The sequence below is a fragment of the Camelus dromedarius genome, chromosome 31 (genome assembly GCF_036321535.1).
Source record: "Camelus dromedarius isolate mCamDro1 chromosome 31, mCamDro1.pat, whole genome shotgun sequence".
Taxonomy (NCBI): Eukaryota; Metazoa; Chordata; class Mammalia; order Artiodactyla; family Camelidae; genus Camelus; species Camelus dromedarius.
Window position 1 is genome coordinate 18,232,391 of NC_087466.1, and position 12,219 is coordinate 18,244,609.

A 12,219-nucleotide genomic window follows, 5' to 3' on the forward strand; every position below is an offset into this window, starting at 1 on the left:
CTTCCCAAAGGCCCCCTACCCTCATACCATCACATGAATTCTAGGGTCATAAACGTTCAGTCTATAGCACTATGTGCACTTGGGCTACTTTCTCTGTGCCACAGTTTGCTCAGCTATCAGGTAGGGGTAATACTAGTACCTTCTTTACAGGGTTGTTTCTGGGGAGGTGAATTGAAAGAGTTACTATATATTATTAATATATGTTTAGAAGAGTGCTTGGCACAGGTAAGAGTTATATCAGGGTTACCAAAAAATGTTTATAATTTAGAAAACTGAACAAAAGTTCCAGTTAAATGTCCATCAGTAAGAGACTGGCTGGCAAATTTTCACAAGTCACCTCTTAGGCTGAACCATACGGGACTGCCAACATTCCACTGCTTTGGCCTACAAAATGGGCAATTTCACATGTTCCAACCTAAACACCAGAATACTCTGTAACCATTCAAAATTACTACGTACCCTAGATCTATCTTTATCATCCATTTATCACTATTGTTGTGCAAAGAATTAATCACGTATTATTGAGTAAAAACAGCAAGTTACATAATAGCATACAGCATGTGGCCATGTTTGTGTGTCTAGATACAAATATGAAGACATCTGGAAGGTACTTGCAAAGTTTCAACAGTGATACCCTCTGAGAGGGAAAATTTTGGAATCTTTTCATGTTCTTTGTGCTTTTCTATGAAATTTACACTTTGACAACAACAAAAGGAATTTTCCTTAAAAAAAGTTGGGGTGGTCATAAAACCTGAACACAGGGCTCCTGTTGCTTGCCGCCTAATTAGGGCTTAGGTCACTGGCCTTTCACCACCCTCGAGTGGAATATTCTACTTCTCTTGCTAAAGCTGAAGACAATACTAGTTTTTTGGGTTTTGTTTCTTCTGAATTATGAAACATAATGTTGGTTCACATAAACTGAGCAATATTTAAAATTTGCAGGCCTCTAAGATAAACCTCTGCCAATTTGGGTGGTCCATGACCTGTATGTGTATAACTTGAGATTTTTAGCTTAATGACTTTACATGTATTCATTATATTTCCGCTAATTGGTAAACATTAACTAATAGAATAGGGCTCACTCTCTGCCCCCCATATAGTAGAATGTGTAGAAAGTATTGTGTTCTTGAGGAGGAGTTTTTTAAATGAGAGGGAAATAGTTTGGGAAGTATGAAAAGGAAGGGTTTTCTAGGTGGCAGTAGCCAAAGGGAATTAGAAGGGCAGATGATGTCCCAGCCAAGCTGTGGGTGACAAGAAACTGAACCCCCTCACACTAGCTCAAGGGAACGTGGGGTAAAGTGGAATTGGGGGAGCTCTTCTAAAGCTGTAACAGGCACTATATTATATATATAGTAGGCTAAATAACCTCCCCACGCTTCCGAATCTCCATGTCCTAATTTCTGGATTCTGTGAATATGTTACCTTATGTGGCAAAAGGAACTCTGAAGTTGTGATTAAGTTCAAGGTCTTGAGATGGAGAGGTTATCTTTGATTATCTGAGTGGCCCCAATGAGATAACAAGAGCCCCTAGAAAGCGGAAGCAGAGGATCAAAATCAAAAAAGGAGATGTGGCAAGAGGAGCTGAGGTGGGAATAATGTGGCTATGAGCCTAGAGAGGTCAAGGCAGCCTTTAGAAGCTGGAAGAGGGTAAAAACAGACTGCCTAGTGGAGCCTCCAGAAGGGGCCGGGCCTGCTGTCACCTTGATTTTAGTCCTGTAAGATTGATTTTAGGCATCTGAACTTCAGAGCTGTAGAGGATAAATTTGTGTTGTTTTAAGCCACTAAGTTCATGGCGATTTGTTACGGCAGCAACGGGAAACTGATACAATTGGCATTTAACTTGCCTTGGGGATGCAGGCTCTCCTCCACTTTCTTCTCAGAGCATCTCTGGCTGCTCCTGGCCCCTTACTGACCTTCCCCCACAGCTGAGTGGACCAGGGATGGACATAATTAGATTCTTCTCTTGGGATTTTAAATGCAAGGCGTGGGGGCTACAGGCCCAACTTCTCCACCAGACAGAGAGGGCACAGGGCCCACGGTTCTCTTAGGGGCCCATGAACACGTCTGTGGGAGTAGGCGTCAGTTAGCCAGATAGGAGAGTAGTTCACTTGCAGGTCACTTTCGCTTTAGTGTTACCTTTGCTCAGTGAGCTCAGCTCCTGTGAGAGAAAGCCACGCTTTGCTGAGAGCCATATCCTCCCCTCGGTGCTTTGAGGGTGCTCTCATCATGGTGGCATGCAGCCAATTTCCCCTGAGGTGCCAGCACACATCTGTGAAAGTTGTTGTCATTGAGAACGCATGGATCGGGACTCTGAAGAGGCTCTTTTTAGTGGGTGTCGTGGTCTACATCTGGTGAGTCGAATGCAGGGTGCTGCCCTGGGGCTCCCGGGGCTGACCTCACTCCCCAGCCTCCCCTCCTCCCTCGGCCCCTCCGTAGCCCTCCTCCTGGGCCAGACGCACCTGTGCGCCCAGGCTGCTCTCACCTTCGCCCTCTTCCACCTTCCCAGACTCTTCGGCTCTCCTCTCCTCATCTCTATCCACCCCCTACAAGACCGGCTCAGGACCTGGCTGAGTCCCTAGCTCCTGCATGCCCCTGTTCGCTCCAGGGACCAGTGGTTTTGCCCTCTTCAGAATGCAGAGAATTGTAGCCTCTCAGAGCCGAAAGGTCACAGGATTAGGCAGTTACCCTCTCATTCAGGGACTAAATCCATGGCACAGAGAGGCAGCAAGCCTTGTCCGAGTCTTCAGTGGGTCAGGGGAGGGCTCCTAGGATGGTCGTTAGAATGTTCTTTCCCTGGGGCAGGATACTCTTTCCTTTCCTCTTTTCCCTTTGATGCAGCTCTGAAGCATTTAAATTCTTAAAATGATATGTTCACTATTATATGAAGACCAATTTTCTGATTTATGAGAGGGTTGGAGTCCCTTAAGGCTGAACGATAATATATTGTGCATCCTCGAATAAATGTGAGAGACTGAGCTTCCCAAATGGAGGGCCAAACTGACCCAGGGTTATTCTGGCAGAATGCTGAAATATCCAGCACAAAAAAACACTGCACACACCATGTGCACGTTGTGGTACTAGGCTGAAATGTATTGTTGAATAAGTATCATCGTATTTGTCTATGAAATTACAGTTCATAGCTCTGTCTCATATATGCTGACTGGATCGCAAATCTGGATCTCTGGCCCCAACATTTTTCTTGATGAGCTTTCTTTTTTAATGAATGTTATAGAAATACCCCCCAAACACTGAGACTAATATAATAAAAAACCCATGTACCACCATTCAATTTAAGAAATACAACATTACTAATCCAGTTTTTGCTCCCTACACATCCTGTCTTTATCCATTCTCTTTCCTCTTCTCTTGTAAATGCTACCTTGAATTTGGGATTTGTCATTCTATGTTTGTTTTAATATTTCTACAATATATGACTATATCTATAAAAATATTTTTCCTTTTTTTATTGAGGTGAAATTCATGGAGCATAAAGTTAACCATTTTAAAGTGAGCAAGTAAGTGACATTAAGTGCCTTCACAATGTTGTGCAACCATCACCTCCATCTAGTTCCAAAACATTTTTAGCACCCAAAAAGGATACCCTGTACCCACTGTGACGTTACCTCGCATTTACCCTTTCTCTCAGCCCCTGGCAACCACCGATCCAGTCTCCAGCTCTATTCTGGACATTTCATATAAGAAATCACATACTATGTGGCCTTTTGTGTCCATCTTCTTCAACGTAGCACAATGTTTTTGAGGTTCATCTACAGTATGCTGTGCATCCTTTCATTCTTTTTGTGGGTAGATAATATTCTATTGTATGGATAGACTACATTTTATTTATCCATTCATCTTTTAATTTGGGTTATTTCCACTTTTTGACTATTGTGAATAGTGAATATGTGTATGACAGTTATTTGATGAAGTATATAACGTTGTTCTGAATTTCTTTAAACTTTATCTCGTACTGTGGCACGCTTTGTTTGCTCAACAATATATTATTTCCATATGATACAAGCAGCTCTCCCTTCATTTTCACTGTTGTAGAGCATCTCATTGTATGAATCCAACAATTGATTTACCCATTCAATGTTCAAGGACATTTAGGTTATTTCCAGTTTTCCCTCTTATAAATAGTACTGCTTTAAACGTTCTTGTACATAATTCCTTTGGCACACGTTTGAGGGTTTCTCTAGGGCTGATACCCAAGAGTGGAACTGCTAAGTCACGGGGACTTCACCTCAAATGTACAGTACTTCATGTTGCCAAATGTGAGCTGTCTTTCCTTGAGTCTCCCAGGGGTTCTCAGCCTCTGCTGTGCATTAGAATCACCTGGGGAACTTTAGAAAAATATATAGGTACCTGGATAACCCTTCAAACCTATTAAATCAGAGTTTCCAGGGATGGGACTGGGGAACTGCAATTTTGAAAACTCTCTGAGTGCAGTCAAGGTTGAGAACAGCTGGCACCAAGTCTTGGCTCACTGTGTCTTGGTTTCCCAAGGTCAGGTCGTTGGCTTAGACTTCCTAACATCATTCAGATATTAGGGGCTAAGCCGAGGGAAGAGATCAAATAAATACATGCTGAGTGAATAAGTAAAGTATTTAAAATAAAATCTCAATTATTCAGGGCAACGGGAGACAGGGAAAACAAATATATGAGGATGGAATCTACCATTTAAAATGATCAATTCCACTTTCTCCCTCTCTTCCTCCCACCATAGTAATTTAGATTCATATCCGAAAGAAGGTACTACTAGCTAACGAATGGGCCAAATGGGAGGAAGCCAGAGGCAAAGCCACATGAACAAGTATAGCACACGGTTAAGAGGTCTCGCTCTGGGTTACAGGCAGGTCAGTCAGGGACCTCAGTTCTGCCTCTGACCATCTGTGTAATCTTGAGCAAGTTCCTTCACCTCTCTGAACCATTCCCTCGTCTAGCAAAAGGTGATGATTACAGTAACTGTCCCCTCTGGTTGTTGTGAAGATTAAAGGAGACAAAGTTCACAGAGCAGTTGACACGTACTAAGTACGCAGTCAACGGTAGCTGCTATGATCATTACTATTTATAAACCAGGTGGCTGTTTCTGGAAACAAGAGGCGAAAACCTGCTGGACACACCCTTGGACAGATGCTAATTACTGAGCCCCAGAACAAAGCTGGGGGACCAAAATCGGGGAAGAACTTTGGCCTCTGAGAAGCTGCCCTGTAAATCAGGTTTATATTAGGCAATATTAGAGGTTGGCCTTGGAGGTGATAGTTTTCCACATAGTGAGAACTTACCATGTGCCAGATACGGTGCTAAGGAGTTTGCATGCATAGCTCATTTCACCCTCACAACAACTCCATGAGGTAGGTATGGCTATTCTTCCCATTTTACAGATAAGCAAAATGAGTCACAGAGAAGTCAAGTCACTTGCCCAAAGTCACCCAGCAAAGCTAGGATTTGAATGGAGGCAGCCTTTGGAACCCGCATCCAAAACTACTGCAACTGTGCCTCTCTTACCAAAACCATTGAGGCTTTTCTGTCTCTGCCATTTAGCTTTGCTTTGGTGGGTGACAAGCGGTACCAACGGAAAGAGCCTGTGATCAGTTCTGTGCAGACCAAGGTGAAAGGGATAGCAGAGGTGAAACAGGAGATTACGGAGAACGGGCTGAAGAAGGTGGTACAGAGTATCCTCGACACTGCGGATTACACCTTCCTCTTGCAGGTGAGCACTTGTCAGCATCCTCCCAGGACTCATCCCTGGCCACTGTCCCCAGGGCCTTGCCCTCATCCCCTGGGACCAAGAGCCTCACTCCAGAAAAACACTGGCCTCGTTTAAAAAGCTCTGTGAAAATCCCAACTGAGAAAACCTAAAAATTGCAAAATTGGGTCAGATCCAGCAGCTCAAAGGAGATGATTCTTTGCTATATCAAGTCCTACAGGGTTTCTCAAAATAGCAGTGTGTCCTGGTGCATTTAAAGCATGATTTGATTCACTCGCACTTGATTTATACACAGCTTTTCAGAAGCAGGGCCATTAAGTCAGCAAGCTCTGCCTAGATCCAGAAGGGCAAGGAACTTCCTGCCTAGAGGGGACCAGCCCTTCTGTATTATTTGTGTGGCATTTTATCAATAAAAATGCCTCCAAGAAAACGTCTTGGGTACATTTTTGCACAAATGAAGATACAGATGACAAAGAAAGGAAGGGTGTGGATCACAGAGAAAGGGTATGAGGCTGTCTCAGTGTGCAAAAAGAGAAAATGAAAGTAGAATTGTCAAAAGGGAGAAACTGAAGTGGGGATGAGAACACCAAAGAACAGATGGGAGGCGGGAGGGGTAAAAGGGCACATTGGTAGTCCCTGGGAGCTGCAACGCTTTGCAGAACCATAAAAGCCAAGCTGCTATCTTTGTTTCTAACAGTGGGTGATTAAAATTTCCAGCTATTTCCCAGGCAGTGGGATGCCCTATTGCCCTGGATAATCTGTCCTGGATAATCTGAACAGTGTTCTGACAACCCCACCCCTGCCTCCCCAGGTCCTGAGTTTCAATTTAATGGGATTTTACTGTGTCCAAAAAATGAAAAGGCTGCTTTTGAGGCTGGAATGGAAAATGAATAGTCAATCAATCTGAATGTTCTGCTCTCCCTCGGCTCAGCAGGGCGGCTCATCCAGCTTTGATATTAAGCCCTCAGGGTTGTCGAGTTGCTCCCAGACCGATTTCTAGACTGAAGCTTAGAAGAGCGGAAAGGTTCACCCCCAGGCACTTAGCCAGCTGAATTATTATGATTAAGTAGTTCTGTTTTCGAAGGCTTTGCATTTGCCTTCTCCCCTTTTTCTCCGCAGGGGAACTCCTTTTTTGTGATGACAAACTATCTCAAGACAGAAGGCCAAGTGCAAGAGTTGTGTCCTGAGGTAAGGAGTGATGGGTGGTAAGAGTTCTTGGAAGAGGCACAGGTGAGAGGAAATGGAAACTGAGGCCCCACGATGCTTTGGAGACTGCAAATATTCACTGAGCATCAGCTTTTCTTTTGTGGGGTGTAGATCTGGGCTGGGTGGAAGAAGGGTGAGAAGACATTGCAGTTCTCACTTCATAACCACCAGATCTTTGTCTATCCCCCTGGGCCTCCAGCTCCAGCACTAGGAGCCTGTGCAGGCTAGCGGCCTGCTTTCTCCATTGCTCGCACCCTGTGCAACTCATGACAACAGGGACCCTTGGCATTTGTGTGGCATCTGATGTTTTAGTGGAGCCTGACAACAATTTTAGGAGGGTAACGGCATTCCCAGCCCCATTTTACAGGTCAGCACACAGATCAGAGAGGTTAAGTGACTCCCTCAATATCACACAGCTTCCTGAAGGCAGAGCCATGCTTAGAATCCAGCTGTCCTCATTCATAGCTTCTCCTGCCATGTTCCTGGCCTGGGAAGACTGTTGGACAGCTCAAGTTTGCCTTTTCATCCCACTTCTTAGTCTGGGAACTCAGGGTGGACGTGCTCTCCCTACTACAGTTTTTGCCATCATTTCTACCTAAACTTGGAACCAAGTTAACCTTCACTTGGTGTCTATCTCAGTAACACTCCCCTTGTAAAGAGATCTCTTTATGTTTATTTTGCCCCATCTCTCCTTAAATGTACCTGCTACTCTAAGGAAGTAGCTGGCAGCCATTCCAACTAAAGACCACTTCCCTTCCACCTCCCTTCCCAGCAGCATCCAGACTCTAATCCAGTTTGGGGCCCTGACTCCCATACTTCGTCCCACACACTCCACCCCCACAGCACTTTTCACAGACACTTTTCAAGTTGTTGAGGCTTGTAAGGAAGAGAGTTAGGGCAGCCCAGAGATTAAGAGGCTGTGTTTAGGATCTAGACTGCAAATGCTTCAAAACCTGACTTACTAGCTTTGTGACTTTGGGCAGGTAATGCCACTGCTCTGTGCCTTGATGTGCTCATTTGTAAAATGGGGCTAATAGCAAAACCTAGCTCTTAGGATTGTTGAAACAAATGAGGGAATATCTGTGAAAGCCTGAAAACAAGGCATGACACATTGTAAGCTCTCGATAAATGTGAGCTCTTATGATTCAAGTTACTCCTCAGAAAGGATGCCGCTCAGACTGGTTGGAACCCAAAAAGCAGTGCAGAGGCACTACCAGCCTAGAGAACACTACGTAACCCTTAGGATTTTAACCTGTGACCTAAGCTGGATTGGGTTGCTCTAATTGGATATTTGCCTCTTCTCTTTCCATCTTGACACTTACCCTAATTCTGATCAGGAGGAGGTGGAAGGAAGTCAAGGACAGGGCTTGATGTCTGTCTCTGTAAATATGGCCAAGCCCCAGTTGTACACTGAAAGGAACAGACGTTGGTTCTATTTATCTATTGCTGCATAGCAAATTACCCTGAACTTGGTGGACTTAAAGAAACAAGCATTTAATTAACTTGCATAGTTCAGTGGTTGACTGAGCTCAGCTGGGCGATTCTTCTGATCTTGCCTGGGGAAATCTCTTACGGAGCTGCAGTCGGATTGCTGGTGCCATGTGGAGGTTCACCTGGAGTTCCGTGGTGGCCGGCCACCTCTTCCTCTCCAGGAACTCTCAAGGCTTCTCCTCCTTTCAGCCTCTCCACAAAGGCTTTCCAAATTTACTGACAGCAGCTTCCAAGCCTCCCAGGCTTAGGCCTAGAGCTGGCACAGCATTACTACTGCCTTCTGTCAGTTGTTCAGTCACAGAGCCAGCCCCTCTCAACGGAAACAGTGACAAAGAATTTGTGGCTACTGTTAATGCATATGACCATCACAAAAAGAGAAGATTTAAATAAAACTTGTCTTTTTTTAAATTTTGGGATTTCTTTTGGAGAGCAAAATAGAGTTGGTTTATCTCCTTTCTTGAGATTTCTTTCCAACTGATAATCAAAATAACATAGCTTTCTATGAGCCACAGTGAATGATCATTCTTTTGCTCATTCATTCATTCATTCCACATTTATCAAGATCCACTGTGTGTCAGGCACTCAGGCTACAAAGATATGACCCAGGCTTTGCATGCAAAGAGTTCACAGTGTAGCTGGGGGTCACAAGGGCAGGAAACCAAGGACAAGTTGGGTGACAGGGAGAAGGCAGCTTGCGAAGAAAATAGAACATAAGAGATTGAAAACTACAAGAAACATTCATTAAGCAAGAGCTGTGTGCTAAACCCTTCCTTACCATAACTCATTTAATCTTCACAACAACCGCGTAAGACAGATCTATTCATCCCCCTTTTACGGGTGAGGAGACAGACTCAGAGAGGCAAAGTAGCGTGGCTAGAAAATGGTGCAGCTATTACCAGACCCAGGTGTCCCTGGCTCCAGCCTGGGGCCTCCCCTGAATCTCTCTAAATTTGCACAGAGAGTCTATTTTCATAGAGCTTCTGGTTGCCCTAAGATTGGCTGTTAAACCTGGTCCTTAGAAAATGGGAAGCCGAGTATGCATAAACCAAGTCATCTCATTTTTCGTTTCCTTATTCTGTCTTCAACCCTCAGTCCTGAAATCTGACTGACCTCATTTTTTCAGGCCAGGAGAGAGTGCTGGCTGGAGCCCTTTATTTCCACATTTTCTGCTGCCTCGCTCAGTTCTGCAGCCACAGGGCAGCGTGGACCAGGCTCCCTGCTCTCCACTTCAAACGCTGTCCCTCAAAGAGAATTTTGGTTATTTTTATTTTTTATTGAGATATAATTCACATACCATAAAATTCACATTTTGAAGTGTACAATTCAGTAGTTTTTTTAAACTTTTTTAAATTGAAGTATATTCATCAAGCTGTGTAATCATTATCACTATCCATTTCCTGAATATTTTCATCATTTCAAGAAGAAACCTCATACCCATTAGCCATCACTCCCCATTCTCCACCTCCCTCAGCCCCTGGCGACCACCAATCTCCTTCTGTCTCTATGGATTTGCCTATTCTGGATATTTCATATAAACAGAATCATACAATAGATGGTCTTTAGTGTCTGGCTTCTTTTACTTAGCATCATGTTTTCAAGTTTCATCCACACTGTAGCATGTATCAGTACTTCATTCATTCCTTTTTATGGCCAAATAATATTCCATCAGGTGAATATACTAGATTTTACTTGTCCATTCATCCATTGGTGGGCATTTGGGCTGTTCCCATTTTCTGGCATTATGTGCAAGTGTTTGTGTGGACATAGACATCTGTTTTTCTGTATTGTTGGGACACACAATGCTTATTCCTCACTGTCTATCCTTCTCCCTGCAGTATCCCACCAGAGGGACGATCTGTTCCTCTGACCAGGGTTGTAAAAAGGGATGGATGGACCCAAAAAGCAAAGGTATGTTCCATTTCTTTTCCTGAGACCTCCCTGGTGGATGATCTGGAATCTTGGTGACATTCACAGTGCCCAGATCATTAGCTTCTGGCTCTCAGCTGCCTTCATCCACCTTCATCAGAACATGGATGATCCTGTGCCTACCCCATGTCTTGGCTCTGTCCCCAGACAACCAGCTGCTGATAATGGTTGTGACTTTAATTTCCAGTGAAAGCAGCTCCCCCAAATCTCACAGAATTAGCATCTTCAGGGTTCTCACTGATAAAAAATTTGAAAGGCTCATAGTATCATCTGAGTATTCTAAATGTTCCCTCTTGAATTTCTTCAAAGGCTGAAAAGCGTGAACAGTACCCCAAAGAACCCGGGGGCAATGTTAACCTGCAGAATTTCCAAAGCTCTTGTTTTAACTTAAAAAGGCACATAACAATTTTTTTAATTGCTACAAAAAAAAAAAAAAGAAAAAGTAAAACCATCAGTGTTTATAACACACATGTACACAAAAAGGTATATGAAGTTTCCATTCCATTCCATGTGTGATTGAGTTGGTGTAGAGATCATTAACATTGCTTAGTATTTAACTCTCCCCTCAAAAATCTGCTGTGACACTGATGCTCCTGGAAGATGTGCTGTGCTGACTCCATGGCTCTGTGTATCCTGCTATATGCTGTATACACCTAGAGGGACTATTTAGAAGCCAAGTTCTAGTCCATTTATATAAAGCAAAAGAATACACCCAGCTCAGCCCCTCTCTCAGGATCTTTTCTTTCAAAGAAACCAAAAAATCTAACAGCCTCCATGATCTTTCTGTGTTCTCGCTGATCTGTTTTTGAAAAGCTTGCCATTTGATGTGTTCCTTGCTTGGTTTGTCTTACATGAGTTTGTGGTTTGGATGGGGTTTCATGGAAACTGAAACTGCGTGGGTTGAAAAACGTAACAGTCCCTCGCTTGAGCTGAGAGGAGTTTTCTCCCTCTGGGTTCTTTCACACCTGTGCTTCTACGACCCCTTGACCCTCGCAGGAATGCAGACCGGAAGGTGTATAGAGTATGAAGGAAAGCTGAAGACCTGTGAAGTCTTCGCCTGGTGTCCCGTCGAGGCAGTGGAGAATGCCCCAGAGTGAGTTCGGGGTTGGGTAGGTGGGGACAAACATGGTGGCCATCAGCTTTGAGCAGATGAGGCCTGCCAGGCACTGCTCCTGCTTCCCTCCTCAGCACAGTCCTGCCAAGCCCCAGGTCTTACTGGCTTGGTGACCCTCATGCCAGGCACACTAGTGGTCTCTGGAAGGACCATGTTAGTTGTTAAAAATTTGAAATTATTCTCTACTGGCTGGTAAGTAGCTACTACCCTGGGCACCCTTGGGTGCCCCTGCCCCCTGGCCGTCCCAGCACCTTCCAGGGCACCTCCAGACACCTCCTCCGGTGCTACAGCAGGGTCCATTCTGACTACCAGGGTCCATCCTGAGTGATTAAGGATGACAAGGTGGGAGGGAGGGAGAAGAGGAAAAAGGAAGAAAAGGGAAGGGAAGGGAGGAGGAAAAGGAAGGAAAAGGGATGGAAGGGAAGGGAAGTTTCCTTAGATGCTCACAGTGACATACAGATTTGGTGGTCCCCTGTATTGACTCTTCTTTAGCACACAAGGTCAGGCCTAGAAGGAAGAACTTGATGCTAAATCTCAGAAACCCCTGGGAGGGATGCATTTCAGCAGAGAATAAGGGGACCTGGACTCAAATCCTGGCTTACACATCCCTGCTGTAGATTCTTGAACAAGTGGCTTAACTTCTTTCAGCTTGTTTCCTTGTCTTTAAAATGAAGACAATGTGCCTTCTCACTGGGCTGTTGTGAGAATTAAATGAGATGATACTTGTACAATGACTGATACGTGTAAAGTGAGCCCCATGCTTGGCACATAG

The 12,219-nt window shown here is 44.4% G+C and overlaps 2 protein-coding genes across 8 annotated transcripts in view; one reads left to right on the forward strand and one right to left on the reverse strand.

Moving 5' to 3' along the window:
* IFT81 (intraflagellar transport 81) overlaps positions 1-12,219 on the reverse strand; it is a 158,261-nt gene that overhangs the window by 109,256 nt on the left and 36,786 nt on the right. The window contains exon 1 of one of the 6 annotated variants that reach the window (XM_064481236.1): positions 9,518-9,631. The exons of the other annotated variants lie outside the window; for them this stretch is intronic. The gene's annotated coding sequence lies outside the window, so the exon portion shown is untranslated. Of the gene's footprint in view, positions 1-9,517; positions 9,632-12,219 lie in introns of those variants that run through there. 6 annotated transcript variants of the gene reach the window in all.
* P2RX7 (purinergic receptor P2X 7) overlaps positions 1-12,219 on the forward strand; it is a 46,036-nt gene that overhangs the window by 11,673 nt on the left and 22,144 nt on the right. The window contains exons 1-5 of one of the 2 annotated variants that reach the window (XM_064481239.1): positions 1,839-2,351; positions 5,545-5,713; positions 6,830-6,898; positions 10,243-10,315; positions 11,330-11,426. In XM_064481239.1, coding sequence (XP_064337309.1) covers positions 2,227-2,351; positions 5,545-5,713; positions 6,830-6,898; positions 10,243-10,315; positions 11,330-11,426 — 533 coding nt within the window. In that variant the 5' untranslated portion in view covers positions 1,839-2,226. Of the gene's footprint in view, positions 1-1,838; positions 2,352-5,544; positions 5,714-6,829; positions 6,899-10,242; positions 10,316-11,329; positions 11,427-12,219 lie in introns of those variants that run through there. The other variant, XM_031442665.2, reaches the window with a different exon arrangement.